General features: G+C 24.1%; 1 protein-coding gene across 1 annotated transcript; it reads left to right on the top strand.

Annotated features, from left to right (window-relative positions):
- The first annotated feature begins 252 nt into the window (after positions 1 to 252).
- On the top strand, positions 253 to 18,668 carry LOC145840301 (BBSome complex member BBS5-like). Its single transcript, XM_082947511.1, has 8 exons — positions 253 to 411; positions 5,093 to 5,241; positions 5,691 to 5,740; positions 5,803 to 5,933; positions 8,723 to 8,807; positions 10,607 to 10,753; positions 14,121 to 14,327; positions 18,383 to 18,668. Exons 1-8 carry the CDS (start codon positions 311 to 313, stop codon positions 18,620 to 18,622), a joined length of 1,110 nt encoding a protein of 369 aa, XP_082803637.1. The 5' UTR covers positions 253 to 310; the 3' UTR covers positions 18,623 to 18,668.
- Positions 18,669 to 20,892: the final 2,224 nt, after the last annotated feature.

The raw sequence follows: 20,892 nt of genomic DNA on the forward strand, positions 1-20,892 counted from the left end.
AAAAGTTACTATTAAAAAAATTATAGCTAAAGAAATAAAAGGGATATATTTGAAGCTTGACAATCAAACAAATCACAAGTTATGGTTTTAGCAACATCTTAAGTTTTGACTTGACTTTCGTTTCTCAGACTTCAAAAAGTTTTCTTTGAGCTAAAAAGCTTGAACATCAAACTTGTGATAGTCAGTCAATCAGAACTAAGACTATATTTTAAGCCTCCTAGCGGCATAAACAAAGATGAAAAATCTAATTAGTTTACAAACAAAATTGTTGGTGATTACCAAAAACATTTAAGATTGGTTATATTTTAATATGAATGTTCAAGAAGCACCCCTTTATTATTCTGTTACGAAACAATCCAATTCAGAAATACTATGGGAAGATGGAGAGATAAAGTTTGATGTAAAAAAATCGTTAGTTTAAAAAAATTGTTATTGTTTTTGTTATTTATCTAGTTTTTAAATTAAAACCATAAGTTTTCATTAACAAAATTAAATAAAGTTTATTCTAGTGCAATTTTTTTTAATACTAAGCAAAATGTCAGTTTTGGTCAGTTCAAATGCTTGAAAGTTTGATAATATTGTATTTTTCATTGACTTATTAAGTTGTGAATATCTTTTTTACTTAAGCATTTGGTGTTTGTAGAAGTTTAAAGAAGTAATACTGATATTCTTAGAATTTAAACTATATTTTTGCAACTTTTATGCAAATATTTAAGTACTTTATACTTATTCTTAAGATCTAAAGATTTACATATGGGTTCTTCAGAGTTCTAAGTTATTACTCATAAGTTCTTGAAACGATTTAATAATTGTTTGATAAAAAGCTTTTATTAAAAAAACAACTCAAACAACTGATTTACGTAGGATAGTTGAATGAATTTTAATTTTTAAAATTTTATATAAGTATTTTTGTATTTTATATTTATTCTTGAGATCCTGGACATGACTTTAAACTCTATCCTGTGTATGACTCGATAACCAAAAAGTTTTTTTGTACACCAGATCCTAGAACCAAATATTTAAGAGCTTTTTTTTTCTTGTACAACAAACAATTTTAAAATTTTACAAATTGGTTCTTCAGAGTTCTAAGTTATTTATTACACATACATTTTGTAATGGTTAAATATTTAGTTAGAAAAAAATAAATAATGTTAAATAAAAATAACTCAACCTACTTATTTATGTAGGATAATCAATGAATTTTTATTTCTGTAATTTTAGATTTAAGTAAACGTTTCTTGTTTATATAAAGTTAATAAGTTGGGAAAATATTTTGGTAAATACCTAGCATGATGTTGCACTATTATCAAGCTGAAATTATATTATATTCCATGTGTTTTTTAACCATAGTTTTAGCTGAAAAATTAATGTTTTAAGCCTAATATGTTTAATATAAATTATACTTTGTTTTAAACAAGCTGTACAAATATAGAGTAAGAATTTAATTTATTAATCATAAAATAAAGTATTTATTTTAATTTTATTTACAATTTTGTAATCAATATAAAATATTGTATTGATATAATTGATATATATTGTAAAATAAAAGCTCTTAAATATTTAAGTTTTATTAGTTAATGATAATAAATTTTAATTTTATTCATAAAATTTAAATTTTTATTTTAAAATTATGATTAAAAAAGACATCAAATATAACATAGTTTCAGCTTTAAATTGGTGCAACATCATCCTAAGTAGTTACCAATCTTTTTTAGTTCACTATGATTAAGAAATTATATAATTTAGTAATAAGCATAAATACTTAAATCATGTTAGTTTAAACGTTACCTAGTTTAAGTTTCTAAAAAGGATAAAACAACACAGTTTAGAAACTAAGCTTATAAGTAAATAAAAAGTAACATTTAAATATCTGAACCATACTTTCTAGTTTTCATCTACTTATTCTTGAGAACCATGTACAAATAAATCTCAAATTAAAAAGAAAATATAGGCCAATTTTTTGTTAAGACATATTTGCCAATAACAGCTAAAATGTTCAAAGATTTTTTAAATAAAGTGTATAATTTAAAAGCTTATTGATTTTAGGACAACTACCATTTAATTTATGATGCAAAACTGATATAAGTTTTAATAAAATAATTAAGAATAGCCACTCAGTTTCCTTAAATGGTTAAACTTTTAGTATATAAGATAACAATTGTATTTAAATTTGATGGTTTAGATTAAGTACACACATTTTTATTAATTTTTTTTTTTACTTAAACAAAAATGTTTTTTAACTTATCTATACTTTGTGCTTCCAAAATCAATAATTTTTTTTTTGTTAATTTAGCCTAATTTTCAGTGTTTACGAATTTTTAAAATAACATATTTGACTGTAATATTTTTTGCTTTATATCACTGCCTATCTTTTGCTTTATGCAAATTTGATATCTAGAGGACAAAATGTTACTAAATAAACTGAAACGCTTAAAATTTTATACTGAATAACTTTGGAGTAACTTTTAGAACAATGTAATCATTTTACTGTTTTTAACTAACACCTTGAAATAAATTCTTGCAAAAACTGATAATTCCGTATATTTCTTAAGAGTTGTATGTTTCATTTAAAAAGTGTTAATTGCTAGTATTTTTTTTTGATGATATTAAAGTTATATAAAAATAGTACAAATATGGCCTAAGTTTTAGAAACTAAAGACATTGATTACATAATAAGTACTTACTTAAAATGTCATGCTTAAGTAGATTTTCAAAATTGAAAGGATTTATAATGCTTTGGCCCACCGAGGGCTAAGTTTTTCATACGGCCAAAACGTTGCCAACCCTTTATTGAAAAAAATAAAATATAAATGAAGTGCTTCAATATTTGCAGAAAAATTACAAAAATCTAGTTAAAAATATAAAAGTATCAGTATTTATCTACTATTAACTTCTTGTTAATTTTTAGTAAAATTTAGGTAATATTGGAAAAATTACAGTTTTTGTTATTCCAAATACTTGAAAAGTTCTGAGTCTTAAAAATAATTTAGGATTTTTTTGATTCAGTTATTAAGTTGTGAAGTTTTTTCTAAATAAACATGTGGTTTTGGAAGCAACATGACAGTATATTTTTGTACAAATGCTTGAAAGTTTTTGAACATCTAAAAGAAATTCCGTATTAATTAGTACTATTTTAAATAGATATCATTAATTCTGTACCAGTATTATACTTTTCAATTCAAGGGTTTTTTGTTTAGAGGTTAGTATTAGTGAGAGGGGAGTATCATGCATTAATTTTATCAGTGTTGCTTGTTCAAAAGTTCTTAAAAAAAAGTGTGAGCTAGCAATTTGAAATAGAAATACTATATATTCTGTAGCAGTTTAAGACAATTCAAGTTCCAAAAACTATTATTTTTGATAGTTTCCGGGCCCTTATCTAATTAAATGTTTAAGAAAAAAAATAGTGCTAAAAAGTTCTTCTTTTAATAGACTGCACTATTAAAACAAATCTTATAGGTTTCACTAATAAGTATCATATACTTTTAACTGATATAAAATATTAATCTAAATTGAAAGTAAAATTTTGAAGAGTTTATAAGTAGGTGCAAAATACGAAAAAGAAATTAAATGTTCAACTATCCTATTGTATTTGTTTTTTTTTTACGAAGAGCTAATTTAAAGTTTATTTGCAAATGTTAAGCTACTTAGATTTTTTTGTTGTTTACAAAAAATTACTGAAATTATGATACATATGTTGAAAAGTTAAAATTATTGATTTACTCTTTTTCATAGCATTAGAGTAAAATTAAGTTTTAATTTTGCAGTTGTGACTACCAATTGAAAAAATAGTTTATGAATAATTTAAGCTAAACATGAAATATGACTGACTTAGGATTTTTTTTTGCTTCAAAAAGTTTCTTCCATGTTTTCCAATTTTCCTTTAGTTTATAAACTTAAAATAAATTTAAAATACTATGTTAACTATTGTATTTGTTTGTAGTTGAAATATAATAAATAAATATTCTCTGTATTTAATGGTAGTCAAAAAAAAACTTTATTAAAGAAATTTAAATAAAATAAACGTTTAACAGTTATAAACTGTATAAGTTGATGATAGTAGGTTGATGAATAAAATATTAATGTAAGTTTAACAATTAAAGAAGTTGAAAAAACTTACTGAAGAATTATTTCTAGAATGTTGAGAAAGTTTGAAATGTTAAAAAATACAAATGTTAAAAACAGAAAATAAAGAATGTTTAATTATTTCACCTAAATAACAGATTAAGTTTACAAGTTAACCTTTTTTATAGAACTTTTAATGTTAGGTAAGTTTTTTTACTAAAACAAAATACCTGATCATGTTTTTGTCAACAAAGTCTAACCTTAGAATATAAAACTCTTAAAAACTACTAAGTCTACTCTGTGCCAGTATAGTGGTATTGAGTGTGTTTCATTATATATATTTAATATATACATTTATAATCTAAAATAAATAAGGAAATAAGCAAGCTTTGAAATTTTTGTAAACAAAAGTGCAAACAAAACAGTTTATAAGTGCAATTTAAGTATTTAATTATTTTCCTGGTTTTGATAGGAAAAAAATCCAATTTATTAAGTATAATAAAATAGTGAATAAAAGTTTGTAAAAGTAAACATACTTTTTCATTTAATGGATTTATATTCTTCGGAATTTATATGAAAGTACAGTACTTTACTTTTGATAACACATAAAGCAGCCGTTGTGTTTTTTACGGTATGAAAAATGCTAGAATGTAAGGTTTTTATTGCCTTAAATTTAAGTATATGCTTGTTAGTTATTGTTTGGTTGTTTTGTTATCGTTTTTAGTTTTAGTGTAGATTTTATTTGTTGCAGTTTTCATTTCATTTAATCTGAATTTTATTTAAGTTTGTGTTAATAAAGTTTTAAACTTATCTAATTTTTACCAAGACAACATAATTGCTTTATTAAAAGGCTAGCAGATCACAATATCCTCTTCCACCCTTTGTTTTCCTCCTTTTACCGGTAAATACACTAAATTGCTTGACAGGTTTAGGTAAAATAACTTTTATTTGTTATGATAGTAAGTAGTTAAAATTTTATTTTAAAAATATTTTTTAAATGAATAATTAGCACTTTAAAATTTTGTTTTAGATATTTATGTTTGAGAAATGGGGAGAAACTTATACAAAACATTCAAAAAATTGAAGATACTAAAGGAAATCCAGGGAAATGGGGTGAATTACAAATAACAAATTTGCGTGTTATATGGAAAAGTTGCAACAACTATAAGCTGAATTTGTGTTAGTTATTGTAGAATAAAATTATATTAGAATGATAAGAAGTCAAGTAGGTTTTAGTACTTTAATCAGGGTCTCATTTACTTAGGTTAATTAAAAAAAAAATTGGACTAGTTTAACTTCTCTATAAGTTTTTAAAAAACCCTTTTACACGAACTCTTCAATTAGTTTTTACTTTTTTTTGTGTTTAAGTTATATTATTAGTTATGTTTTTTATTTTGGCTACCAATACTAAAATAGTTATTTTATAAAAATATAAATAGCTTTACTGGTTGGCTGAATCAAAGAAGTTTGTAACCACTCAGGCTATTTTTTGGTAACAAAGGCTAATGTTTATTGCTTTAGTTAAAGGTAACTGTGTTTAGTGTGCATTTTAAACTAGATTAAGTATGTTACTATATGGTGTAAATTTAGCTTTATTTTATCATAAAAAATAGTTATATAACTTTTAGCTATTGGTTTCCGCACAATTGTTGGAATACATACAAAAAAAACCAACTCTGTAAGTTTAAATTTTTAAGATGATTATATTAAAAACAAGTTATATTTAGTTTTTGATTACAGAAACTGAGTGGAAGCTGTGTGTCTGTATGTATATCAACAAAAACAAGAAACAATAATCGTTTTGAATTTATTTTTACTGATAGTTCAAAAGAAAGCACAAGTCTTTATTCTGTACTAACTTCTATTCACAAGTATTTTATTTTTAACAGTTTTTTATATCATAATTAATTATTGAGTTGTATAAGCATTGCTGTTTTGTTCATTTTGATGATCCTAAGACTCATAAAAATAATTTAGTAGACAATTATCTGTGATCACTTTTTATGTTTTTAATTATTTTTTACAAAAAAATGTAGAATAATTTGTTTAAGTTAACTAGCAGTCATATAGTAATCATAAAATACGTTGTGTCTTTAGCATTATTCTTTATTAAGGATATTTTATTTAAGTTAAAAGTTCTAATTATAGATTAAGAAAAGTTTTCTAATTTTATTTTGTATAAACTATGAGAGACTAACTGCAAGTATTTGCATAAATTCTTGAGATTTTGAAAAAGCTTGTATTGTGCAACTTTGCAAGAGTTATACCTTAGCACGTTTTGCAACTTTTGCGTAGGTAAATCTTTTGTACTTATGATACTTTAGAAATGGTTAATTTTTTACCAATGACTTTTCTGCTTAACTAAAAGTTGGATTGTTTTACAGATAAGATTTAAGAGTTTAAGGGATTAAGATTTTAAAGGGCAGGAGGATAACGGAAATGGCTATAAACACTAGGTTATATACTAAGAAGTAAGGAGCTAAGTAATATAAAATAAACAATAATGGTAAAAGGTTGTTATTGTTTGATTAACGGTTTAAATTAAGAGTTAAAAGAGTTAGGATCTTGAATTTATTCATAAACGTATGCATTATTTAGCATTTAAATTTTTAGAATATGTTGTCAAAAATTAAGATTAGAGGATAAAGGTTTGGTTTATATGTAAGAAGGTAAAAACCCGCAGCTTGATAGGATGATGATGTAATGAACTAGGGGTTAGGGAATAATCTAAAGATTTTTCTGTAAAAATGTTTCTCCATTTGCAATTTTTTTTTCTGTACAAAATATAAATCTATGCTTTTAGATAATTATTAATAAGTTTTTATTAAACTTATTAGTTTTAGTAAACATTTTTGGTTTTAATCTTAGTTCTGTAGTCGTTTTATAGTTTATTTTGTAGTTGTATTTTTGTTAATCATATGTAGTGTTCTGACAATATCAATGGTTAAATTTTTATACAACAGAGTTTTATGATTCTCTGTTTAGATTAATTAGAGTTTCCATCAAAACCTTTATTATTAATTTACATTTAGTGGTAATTCAACTTAACGTCTAAAATTATAACCTCCTGTATTTTATTCTGATTTATGTTTATTTAAAGTTGTACTAGATACAATATATTCTTCATTTTTAATAACACTTAAAGATTTTTTTATATAGATAAAATACAAAATTTAGTTTTAATTGGATAAACATTTTTAGTGTTTGAAAAACATAAATTGATTAAATATACTACTATTTAAAGCACAATGATTAAAAAAGCATTATTTGAAACAAAAAAAAAATGTTTTGCTTCTATTTATAGATTTAGTTTTCTTAAAATGCTTTTATGGAGTGTAAGCTTTTTAAAAGTATTTATATTACTTTAACATTTATTAATTAATACTTTATATTAAAGCTTCATTCTTTTAACAGTTAGATTTTTTTTTAGCTTAATAAGTTTTTTTTTGCTAAAGCACAAAGTATGAATTTAAGTAAATTTGAGTTAGTCTTTATTAAAAGAAAAAAATTCAATTACATAACTGTATTTTTACTAGATGATATTAAAACTTTTTAAATGATTCTTAATTAAATTTTTTTTTGAAGATAATGTGAGAAATTTAGTGATACCTATAAACTATTTTGATGATATATGTTTTTTATAAAAGATGACGTTTACATTTAAATTTTTTAAATATTTTGTAGTTGTTATATAAAATACTAATATAAATATTTAAAATGTTACAAGTTCGATAGTAAAACAACTATTTTAATGCTTTATTAAGACAAAATATAAAAAGCATATCAATATAATTTATACGTTTCGGACAAGTTAACATAAAATTTTATAATCGAAAATAAAATTTGTAAAACTAAATATGAAATTTCGTTAATAAATAAATCTTTAACATTTTAACAATGTAGAATGTCATAATATAAAGTTAAAATTTAATTAAATTCATACACATGTATCAAGTTAAAAAATTCATTATAACAGTTGTATGGGTATGTTATTTGAGATCTCGTCATTTAAAAATGTTTTAATTAAATTTTTTGTTATTTGAATTCTCTAGTTTGAGTACGGTTGCCACAAAACCTCGAATCCTGAAAAAACCTGGAATGTTTAAATATATGCTTAAAAAACATAGAATTTGAAAAAAAAATCTGGATTTTTAAACAATTTTTTCATGTTAAGTAGTAAAGTTTTGATTTGACACGATATCATTAAGATAAAAAAAATTTGCCCCGATCAAAATTTTCTATATTGAAAAACACATTTAAAGTTGCTATACAGTATCTTTTCAGTGTTGTTATACTACTTAACACAGTTTTTAACTTAAACTTAACTTAAAATAATAATATATTCAAAAACGTCTACTTTCAAAAACCTAGAAGAAATTCAGAAAACCTGGAAGAAATTTCTCAAAAACCAGTGGCGAGCCTGTTGAGTTGTAGAAGTTTGAAAGGTTGAGTTTGATTTGTCTGGTTTGATTTATTGGAATTTGAAATGTCATGTAACTAATTGTATTTCTGCATTTTTAATATCAATTTTATTTTCATTAAAATTTTTATTCTTATTAATAACTTTCAAATAATAAAATTTATTGTATCTTAAGAAGTTTTATTTATAAGAGTATTTACTCTTAGTTTTTCTGTGAAACGTTTACTTGTTTTTTTACAGAGCGTATGATACAAGTTCATTATTTCGAGAGCTAAAACTTCGCGGAGCTTTAATTTATCAAGGCCAAATACGTCTTTTACCAAAGGTATCATTTCTTTCAATATAAAAATAAAATTAGTTCTGTATTATTTATAACTTAGCAATAGAACAAACTTGTCAGTCCTAAAATATAGTTTTTCCACTATTGTGTTATAATGACTAGTTATAATCATGTAACGAAAGGATCATCATGCCAATTCGATCATCAGATCACAAGCTTCGGTAGACTGAGACCGGTTTCGTCGTCATTAGGACTCATCAGTCACAACCGAAAAACTTGCAGTCGTCAATCTACAAACGGTTTATCATGCTTGTGGTCTGATGATCGAATTGACATGATCAACCCTTTGTTAAACTTGAGCTTGTCTCACGGGAAACGAAAGTCCAGGCTTCTGCTCTGCAGACTTTCGCCGATGTTTTTTGTTTATCGTACTTAATACGAGCTTACCAGATGTCTTGCCTAGTGGACAATGTATTAAACGTTGCACGGCAAAAGACAATCCTGACGTCACTGATAATTGACAGCAAATGGTTGCTTCATGTGAAAACATGATAAACCGTTTGTTGTATACTATATACAATAAACAAAAGTAGAGCGGGAATTTTTTAGCTAAAGTAATACTAGTTATATTTTAAATAAAGTATAATTAGTTGATACAAAAGAAAGTATGTGGTTACGTTAGTCTTTGTTTCAGTTATTTATAATTGAGGTTGAAAAGCGTTGTGAGTGGTTTTACTTAACTGTATAGAAAATAAATCTATACTTTTTAAGTTATGAATTTGTGTTTGCTTTTTGATTATTAAAATAGCACTGAGATTACTTGAAATTTTTATTATTTGTAATCTATTATCATAAAACTAAGGTTGCTTTTTTCAAACTTAATACGAGATATTAAAAAAACTTGAATAAATAAGACTAAACTTGTAAAGCTTAGTATTTAAAAACCTATCCATATTCTTTTAGAATCTCACTGTGCTTTTTAATTTTTTTACTGTATTGATAAAATGTAAAAACACTATGATACGACTAATTTGATATAAAAATTTAAAAGAATTAAGTAAAATCAATTTCTTTATTACATTTATCAATAATTAAACTATTTTTTTTCAGAATTAAATAATCGATTTTTTGTTTTAGATTTTATGTTTTTAATAATTTTAAAACATTTTATAATAATATCATTTCTAGAATTTGAAGTTTGAACTTTTTAAATTTAAAAACTAAATGTTGTTAATTAAATGGATTAAACGAAAGCTTGCTGTATGATTATTAAACAAGTAATAGTTTTCTTCAATGTTCATGAACTAAAAAGACAAATGTGTTCTAGAATAAAAGATAATTAATATACTATCTGAAATTACTTATCAGTAAACTTTTTTTTGTTTAATATAGTAGAAAAAAAAATTGAATTCAAGTATGTAATTAAGTTTCTTAAAAGTAAACTAAAAGTGCTTTGAACAAAGTATAAATAAATGATTTTTTAAATTTAGCCAGAGGAACTCATTAAAAAAAGCCTTTTGTAAATAGAGTTTGACAGACTAATAAAATTTTATTAGCTAGTGAATAAAAGTTATAAAAATTTAGAACTACTATATCTTGATGAATTTATTTAAAACATTTTTTTTTTATAATTTATTATATTTAAATTTGACCTGATCGATTAAAATAAGTTTTGTAGGAACAATGTAAACAAATTAGTTAACAAGTTAAAAGTAATTACTACTTAACAAGTTGTTTCTGCTGAATTGCAGAAACGCTTTTCAATTTATTTTTTATTTACAAGTTGTCTTTTGGACATGTAAAAATTAAAAAAAAATCTTTAGTTTGTAAGGTTAGTTTTTTAGGAAGAGGTCCTTGAAAACATTAACGGAGTTTGGAATTTATCAAGCGAGCAAGGAAACCTTGGATCATTTTTCATCACAACTTTCAGAGTAGTATGGTTTTCAAGTATGAACGAAAATTACAATGTCAGCATTCCTTATTTACAAATTGTTAGTATTAATTGTTTTTTGATATTATAAGTATATATTTGTAATATTTCTAATAAACTGATTCTAGTTTTATATTGAATGAACAATTTAAAAATTTTAGATTATTTTTTAAAATAGATTTTAAAATTGTATTTAAAAGTTCCAATGTTAGTTTTAAATTACACTAAAGTATTTTTTTTTACAAACTAAGTTGTTATTATGACAACATTAAAATACAATAAAGCTTATATTACTAAATCCTAAGTTACAAAAGAACTGTTATAGTTGCAAATAAAAGATTTAAGCGAAACAAGCTAGTTGGATATAACAACTACGGTATAAAAATATTTAGTTTATTTAAAACTAACGACGTTTTTTATATAACTTAAAAATTTCATTATATTTATAAAACAGTTCTAAGGATTTTTTAAAAAATACAATACTTCTAAGAATTGAAGATCAAGAGAAGAAAATAAATATTTGTAACTTGTAAATATAAAAATTTACAAACTGTATGTATAAGTACACAAATGTTAATCATATAGATAAAGTATTAATTTACAACAAATAATAACAATTTCGTAATTACTTGCTTTATTGAAACTGAGGTACGTTTTCTCTGTAACGTGATAAATAAGATTTTTATACTAAAATGTAAGCCATAATTATTACAGATTAAGAACTGATAGTAGATACAGTAAATATTAACCACTCATATTGTAAAACTATTTCGTATTATGGCTTACATTTAAGTAAATATACATGTTCATCTTCTTTATCTTCTATTAGTTTTTGCAGTACTTAACTTTACAGAACTCCATGGCGCTATGTTAATTTGTTTTACACAAAGAAACATATGTCAGTTAAATAGAAAAGGTACTGTGCAAGTTGTTGCTATTATTGTATATTCCAACGAACCTGTTTTGTTAAGATCTATATTAACAAATTATTAATTAGTTATTAGTTTTGAATATCTGTGTCATTAGTAAATTGATTTTAATATAGAAATCTAAGTTCTAAAGCGAAGTTTTTTTAAATTCGTACAGCTGGAAAGTAATTTTATCTTTTTATTAAAACTTGTTTTAATACCGGCGTTTGCTATCTCCATTTTTCGTAGATGCATTTGCGGCAAATTTTTTGAGTATTTTTACATCACCGATGTGGAATAGTTTTCTCTAAATTTTTTTTTAATCAATTTTATATCTTTTTAATTTTATATATTTTGGATAGTTCCGGTACGTTATACCTATTGGTTTTTATGTCGTTATTGTGGCCGTAACAGCTGATTTTAAATGTTCCTCCTGTATTGTCAATCTAGTGTTTTACCTTTTTTTTTGTTTTTATTTTTTATTTCAAAAATACATTTTTATAAGGTATTTTTCATAAGGGCAAATGAGTTTTTTGATTGGCAATTGCACGTTGACTCTATAGTTCCTGTATTTCTTTCTTCTAACTTTTCGATGTTGCTTAAATTTTTTGTTGTTGTGCCTCTGTGTTATCATCTTATGCTGCTCATACAGCTTTATGGCAATTTGCAATTCTTTTTTATTATTATTTTGTTTAGAGTACTTTTCTGTTTGAAATGTTTTCTATAAGTTTTAAGAATACTTTTCCTATGTTTTTGTTTAGTGATTTGCAAAATGGTGGGTTAATAAATGTTTTTTTTTTGGTCTGTTTTTTTTTTTTTTTTAAGTTGCGATATATTTTAGCTAGTTTTTAAAATTTGATTTGAGTCTTGGTATAGGCACATAATTTAGTTATATTTTTTTCGGTTTCGGATAATTTAGTTAATGTTCTTTTAATAATTGTTAATGGTTTTTGTTTATTGAATTTAGGGTGATTATTAGTATATTTAATTTCAATGTTTTCGTTTTTGTTTGCTTTCTGATAATTATTAGCAATATCCAGGGTTGCCAAAAAGTCTGGAATCTTGGAAAAACCTGGAATTTGACAATTTAGGTAAAAAAACCTGGAATAACCTGGAACTTGAACGATTAAAAAAAAACTGGAAGAACCTGGAACTTTGAACAAAAATCACTTAAAAACCTGGAATTTCAAAGAGTTTATACATGAAAAGTAATGAAATTTTGATTAGATACGAAACATCTATGATATAAAAAAAATCAGCAAAAAATGTTTTTATTTGTTAAATACATTTAATACAGCTTTACAGTATCTTTTCAATGTTGTTATACTATTTAAGACAGTTTTTTACCTTAACTTTAATTTTAGACTGTAAATGGACCGAAAAACTTGTTCTTTAAAAACCTGGAATAAATTTAGAAAATCTGGAAAAAATTAAAAAAAAAACCTTAGACAACCTTGAATATTCAAGTTACGCCCAAAAAGTTGAGTGTTGTCGCATCAATGTCAATAGTTTATTTTAAAATGTCTTTGAATAATTTGATTGTTTTCATATTATTTTTTTTCTAAGTACTGATTGTCTTTTCCTTCGATTATAGCAAGGCCGTCGTCCTTATACAGACATATCTCTTTGACGTTGTAAATGAGATTTAGGTTTTCAAACACATATAAGCCTACCAAGTCGCATATCTAGGCACCGAAAAATTAACTCATTGGCACATCGAATAGGTTATTGTTTTATTTTGTTTACATTAAGGTTTTGACACTGTCAATGTTTATGAAAAATTTTCTTGTTTTATTCTTGACGTTCTGAAACAACTCGATATTCTTAAATTAGTTTTACCATTGTACTAGTTTCGATTTATTTCTCATTTCGGTTACGACACTCTCCAATATATTTTTCTTTATTCCACCTAATTCATTTTTGTCTAGGTTGAGTAATCTATATTCTCTGTTACAGGGAAAGTTCTTTTTGTGGTCCTTTATGGTGATAAACAGGAATTTTGGTATGTTTTTATTTTGTATAAGCTTTCATAAATGATTTCTTGCGATTTAGAGTTTACAGTTTCAACTAAAAGTCTCCTTCGAGGTTTATAAAGTTTTGGTTATGTTATTGACTAAAAGCGTCTTATAATGGTTTGGATTTGTGTGGTATATGCTCTTGGTGTACCAGCTTACGTTACTTGGCGTAGTAAGTGGTTAATACTGTATCAGGATTAGCGTTCGTGGAATTAAGATTTGTTGTAAATAATTACTCATTATGTTTAATAGTTGTTTACTTAAGCATATAGCTAATTTATATTTATGTTTTTATATAGACATGGTTATCATCTCTGATTTAATATATTTTAAAGTTTTAAGTTTTTACAGAATGTCGTAGAACTTTGTTATTAGTTTAACGTAGAAAAATAAATTGAGTAGAAGTTGTTGTTGTATATCTTAATTAATAAATCTTACTTTACTAACTAAACTGTATATATTTGTACAATTTGTTTATTCATAAATGCTTAACTCTACCTCAAAGAGCACAGTTAAAGTTCGAGATTCGAAATTTGGGACGGCACTTGTAATAGAAAGTAGCTGGAGAAGTGGAGGTTATGTACTAGGGTTCAGAATTGACCCCGAAGATAAAGTGCGTACAGTTGCTAAAGAAATTACAAAAAAAATACATTTGTTTATGAAAAATCCTGTTTTTGGAGTTCAATTTAGTGTTGAGTCAGATAAAAAAGAAGTAAATATTTTCTTATTTGAATTTATAGATTTGTGTAATGTTATTATATATTTTGTTTAATTAAAATAAATTTTAAGATTAGTTTTTGTTTCTTACAGTCCTTTTACGTTTTCACCCGACCAAAAGTTGATACTTGATAATTTTTTTTAGACAACTTGTTATAATATAAACTTATTAGTTTTGTTTATACCGGTATAAAACTATATTGCTAAGTATAGTAATCTAAATTATTTAAAAATATAAAACTACTAGGGATTACTTAAAATCTGATATATAATATATTCAGGGTTGCCACTTTACCTGGAAAAACCTGGAATTTGACAATTTAGGCAAAAAAAACCTGGAAAAGCATGGAACTTTTTAAGTTTGAGTTCAATTATTTAAACTAAAATTTAAGTTTGAATTTTTAATAAATAGAAAAAAATAAAATACTAATAGTTTTTATGACTTAAAAATCTGTAGTTTTAGCTAACTTTGTTGTTATAGGTACAATAATTTTTTAATATCAACTTTTTGTTAATATTGTTAGTGAGTGGAAATCATTAGGAAAGATTTAAAAACATTACTGTGTACTTGTTACAAAAATGTTACAAATTTTTACAGAAAAATATGAAGTGAACACAAAACTCTTCAAATTTTTTACCAAAAAATATAATAAACTAAATAATGCACATTTTGTACGTTGTTATTCTTCTATTTTAGCACAAGATGATTTTAATATACTTCAAAGAATTTTATTTTTTTCTTAAATTTTTTTTTTTTATAAAGCTTGAAAAGTATAATTTAGATTAGTCATAATCTATGTATTTTTCAATGAAATAGCAGTTTCACTTGCTGTTTTATTTAGTTAAAAATGATTTATATAAAATGATTCAAGTGGAGCAAAATATTGCAATGAAAAATTAAATAGCAGGATAAAATAATTAAGTATTTATCATGATGGGAGAAATAGTATGTATGTATGAGTATGTTGAGAAGAAGTCAGTTTTATTGCAGTGAGCCTTAAGTCAAGACCTTCCAGATGTAGTTCCAGAATTAACTTTATTACTATTTATATTTTTATTGTTAAGTTTTATTTGTTAACAATGTTTACTTTTTATAACTAATTTCTGATTTCAATTTAAATATTTAAATATCTTTTTATTCAAAACATTCTTAAGTATCTTTCTCTAGGATCTAAAAAAAAATTACTTTTAAATGTAAGGATTTTAATTTATTTAAAGGTAAGTGTTGTTTTTTATTTTTATGTTATCCTTACCTACAACTTAGGTTTTGTTGGTTTCTTTTTCATAAAACTTATTAGCAATATCAAAACACTGTAAATTAAAAAATATATTTGTTAAGTTATAGATAAAAATAATTTCAGTTCTAGCACTTACTTCTAGGACTTAGTTCTTGTTTAAAAAAGTATAACATTTTAACTGAATATTGCAACTTTTAAAATATCAAATGATCATTTAATAAAATAGTTTAACAAGAATTAATAAATGATAACACTTTCAAACTAAGAAAAAACTTAAGTAGAATTTTAGCTATGTGTATTAAACTAACATAACAGCTTTTGATCAACCATCTTAAAAGAATTTAATACAGGTTCCAACATAATAAAATAATTTGCAATACTTACAGTTCCTCTTAAGTAATTTATATCTTTTGAACAACAGTTTTTTTAAATAAATAATAACTCACTACTAAAAATTATCAAAAAAACATATACTTTCAAAAACCTGAAAGAAAATCTGAAAAACCTGGAAAAAATTTTGAAAAAACGAGTGGAAACCCTGATTATTAAATAAAACAACATAAATTGTAAACAAAACATATCTAGCAGTTTTTAACTATACTTTATGATTAAAATGAAACTAATAAAGAACTGTTTTATAACAGCATAAGACCGTGAATAATACTTTTCAAAGCATTTAAAATGTCGCTTTATACCTAGATCGATAAAATATTAATTTTCGAAGTAAATATTAATTTCAGGAATCTTTGTCCATGTTCAAAATCCAAAATTTAAATTTTAACGAACTAAAAACAGGGATGCCAAAAAACCTTGAATCCTGGAAAAATTTAGATTTTAAAATTTAAATAAAAAAAAACCTGGAATTTTAAACAATTTTAACATGTAAACTTTACATGTTAAGTAAACTTTACATTGTAGAGTAATGAAATTTCGATTTGACTCAAGAAATATATCATATGGAAAAGTTTTATTTTTATCATAATATTTTTTTTTAATCTAAACATAATTGAAGTAGCCGTACAGTTTCTTATCAATTTTGTTATACTATTTAAGACAGTTTTTTAACTTAAACTAGTTTTTATACTAAAAATCGACCCAAAAACTTGTATGTTTAAAACCTGGAAGAAATTAAAAAAACCTTGACGAAACTTATTAAAAACCTTTGGCAACCCTGTAAGTATAATATTTACGTAATTTTACTTACTGTAAAAAGAAGCAAAATAAATTTTATTTAACAGCTTATTTACATTTATAATAAGTCAAAGAATCTGCTTTTTGTATAAAAGAAAAAACAATTTTAGCTAACTATATCCTATTTTAAGAAAAGTATTAAAACTAAATGAGTTTTAATGGTTTATATTGTTAAAATTGTTAGTCTAAGCTGGTTTTAACATGTATCAAGCAGTGGCGTAGCGTGGTATTTTGGTCAGGGGTGCACAATTTTTTCTCAAAAAATCCCCTAAATTAAAACTTTTGTAATTAGTTATAAAAAGATCTTTTTATATGTAACATAACTGAAATAAATTCATTAAGTAAAATAAGTTCGAAGAATAACTGTTTTAAAAAATACTTATATATTATAAAATTAAGCAAATAAAAAAGAGTATAAATTTCATTAGAATTACTTATACTTGCACAAATGTAAACTTACTAATTTCAATAAAACGAAAGTATCTGTTTTATTTACGAAAAAAATATCAATCTCTTTGATATACAATACAACAGTGATAAAAACACCTCATTGCACATAATTCAAATAAAGTTACACAGAAGTTAAAATAGACCTACTTTATAACTGTTATTACTATTTATTACAATTTTGTAAAATAGTTAAAAGTATACTTTTTAAATTTAATTCATCTGATTGTATTTGTTTGAAATAAAAATCACAAACAAAGTTTATTTCTCATAGGCCGACACGCTTTTTCTTGTATGTTTACTGAAATAAAGATCAGAAAACTAGCAGTAGTCTTAACATTTATTATAGCATAAAAAAAACTTGTAAAATTGTTTAATTTTCCTTCAAGCGTGACGTATTTTTGTAAACTTTTTGTAGAAAAATCTGTCATAAGGTTATACTGCTGCGGTGCACTAATTAGTTGCGTACTTTTTGAGTCGAAATTCTTATGAAGTTAATGAAGTTATAGAATTTTCCTTATGGAGTTTTTCATCAACATCGGTGCGCACTTTCGCACCGAATCAGTATATTGGGTAATTTCCATAACTTGTCACTAATTGATATTCAAAATTTCATTTGACTTTTCCAATACTAGATAAACATAGTTGAAAAAAGGCAAATTAAGCAGAAAAAATAAATAATAAAGGATAAAGATATTACACTATTATTTTTTTACTTCTTTTCTTTTTTTGGGTGGCATGCATGCGCCAGTGTCCCTCCCCACGCTACGCCCTGGTATCAAGTAATCGTTACAAAATTAAGTTTTATTTTTTAAGTAAGTAAAAGTAATAAACAGTAGAAAATTTATATTAAGTGAAATTTTTCGCAAATTTTTTATTTGTAAAATATGTAAATATGTTAGTTTTTGTAACACTAATTAAATTTAGCTTTTTTGTAACTTTATGCTCTATATAATTGTTAAATTAAAACTTTAAAAAAGTAAGTTATTTTATTAGCTTTAATACTTTTTACGTGTTTATAAACCTGAACTAAATTGCTTAAAATTGCTGTGGTTGATTTTAACTTTTGAAATAAAAACGTTTATTTTACATAAAATTTAAAGTATTTTAGTCTATTCAAGGTTGTTTGTAGTGATTTTAAGTTTAGTTTTAGTTAAAATTTATATGTCTTCAGACATCCAGTTTGTCAAATAAGAAAACCGATTCAGAACGAAGCAGTATAAAAGAAGATGTCGAAATTGATACATCAATAAAAAATGATGCATGTGTTGCTTATTTCGCACAAAATTGTTTTGATACTATCGAGTTAAAAACAAATGAAAGACTTTCTCCTGTGTTTTGTCCGGAGTTGGGGCTTGCTATTGAACCTCTACAAAATGATACAACTATTGAAAGCTTGTGGAAGCTTTTTTAGCTATTGTAAAAATCATGCTTTATGTAGTATTTTTATTAAAATTATTTAAAAATTTTTTTTTTTTATATATGAAAATCTGAATTTTGTTGGTTTTTAGAATAACTGCAGTTTTGTAGAATAAACTTATTATAAAATTAAATTTTAAGTTATATATTTTAAACAAACTAATTTTTTTGTGAATTATTTAAATAACTTAGTATATGTTGATAAGTTTTAACTACTGTATTACTTAAATGTTTATGTAAAAAAATCATAAGTTTTAAAATATTAGATATTAACCTATAGACTTTAAATCTTAGAGATTCAAACAAGTATCGGAATATCAACTGTGTTTGCTTGCAAATGCTTAATTGACATACCAAGTTTCGCTGCTCATAAAATATGAACAGCTCTACAGAGTCTGTAAAAGATTAATGTTAATAAAAAAAGTATGCAGAATTACGTATCTATGTAGTATATGAATTTACTATAAATATATTTTTGTAACAAGAAAAAAATCAATAAAATTTTATCTAACAGTAAAATCTTGGTCACATATTAAGTTGAAAGTTTTGTTCGATAACAACAGTGGAGTTTTATAAGAACTAGCTTAAGGTATAAATTATAAAATTGTAAATTTTAAAATTTGTTCTAAAACTACGAAATATATTATAAAACATTGTTAACAAAAAAAAATAAACTGTGGAAAAAAAAGTCATAAACCAATTAAATAGATATTTAACCAAGAGTATGCAAAATATTTTAGCAAAATTTTAGTTGAATAAAAGTTACAATGCAGGAAACATATATTAAAAAAGAACTTATCAAATTATGTCTTAGCATGTCTATGCTAGTTTAAAGTAACTTTTTAAATGTTGATAAACACACCACTAAATATTATTACGTGGACAATCAGTATAAGCATGAACATAGTATTGTAAAACAAGACATTAAACCAAGACTTAAAATAAAACCTAAATTATAGAAATTAGAAGTAAGTTAATGACGTAGATTGAATTTAATTTTATCATTATTCAAACCGCAGTGTATTTTAATACAAACTTTAATGGAGGTTTGAAAGGTGATACCATGATTGGCTATAAAATGCATATATTTGTCAAAACTTATTGCTTATAAATATGTATGGTTATAGTAATTTGATGGATTTAGTTGACCTGTTGTTCTAAAGAAGAAAAGCTTGTTTTGTGGGGAGCTATTCGTAAAACTCTGTCCTTTATTCAGAATTAGCTCTTTTTATTTTGCTTAAATTAATGCTCTTTCTAAATTGCTTGTTTTATAGATTCTACCATTTGGGGTGTTGTAGATTTTTTGAATTTCAATCCCCTCAAATAATTGATTATTTCCATACATCTGAAAATAATTCCACACGTAATCTTATAAACAAGTGATTTGCTTTTTTTCTTGTTCTTAAAAGAATTTACAGGCATATGTGTCTTTAAAGTAATTTTCTATTAAGTTGAAATGAAATTAATCCGGGCCCTTATTCTCTACTTTTGTTAAAATTTTTTTTTGTTTAATTTCTTAATTAATTTAATTTTTTTTGATCTTCGTCTGCAACTCCAGAATATCTAGTGTAAGTTTCAAAATATTATAACTGCCCAAAACGTCCCCCCTTCCGCCCTTTACTAATTATTTAAATGCACTGCATATTATAAATGAGGTAGATTGTTAGAATAAAAATGAGTTTTTGTTATTACCCGGCTAACTCCGTCATAATTACAAAAAAATGCTTGCACAACATGGCCGGATTAGCGAGGGTACACTCCGTATGTTGAGTTTTTACACAACTCAATTGAACTGTATTGATCGTTTAACATACAAATACATATGTTAGTTAAACAAAGAAAAGTACAGTCAAATTGTTTTTTTGTTGTATTTTTCAACGAACTTGTTTCGTTAGGATCTACATTAACAAACTATTAGCTAGTAATTTTAAATATCTATATTTAAGTATAATGACGCAAGAATAGAAACATTCTTTTAGGCTTCGATATTTCTTATTTCAAAAATACATAAAACTTAGTAAACTTTATGTTTAAAATATTTTTTTCTTGGTTTCTATCATTACGAGTTTAAATGACATTACCGATTATTAACAGCTTCGTTAAATGTATTATTTTAAAATATTAAAACAATCGTTTTCTTATAAAAATTTTATTTTTAAGTAAATACTCTTTGTATAAAAGTATTCTTAGTGTTCATTAATACACTTCTACAACAGTTTAAATTTAAAACAAAATAGAAATTAATTATTTGAATTATTTTCAATC

The sequence above is a fragment of the Thalia democratica genome, chromosome 7 (genome assembly GCF_965202585.1).
Source record: "Thalia democratica chromosome 7, ktThaDemo2.hap1.1, whole genome shotgun sequence".
Lineage (NCBI taxonomy): Eukaryota > Metazoa > Chordata > Thaliacea > Salpida > Salpidae > Thalia > Thalia democratica.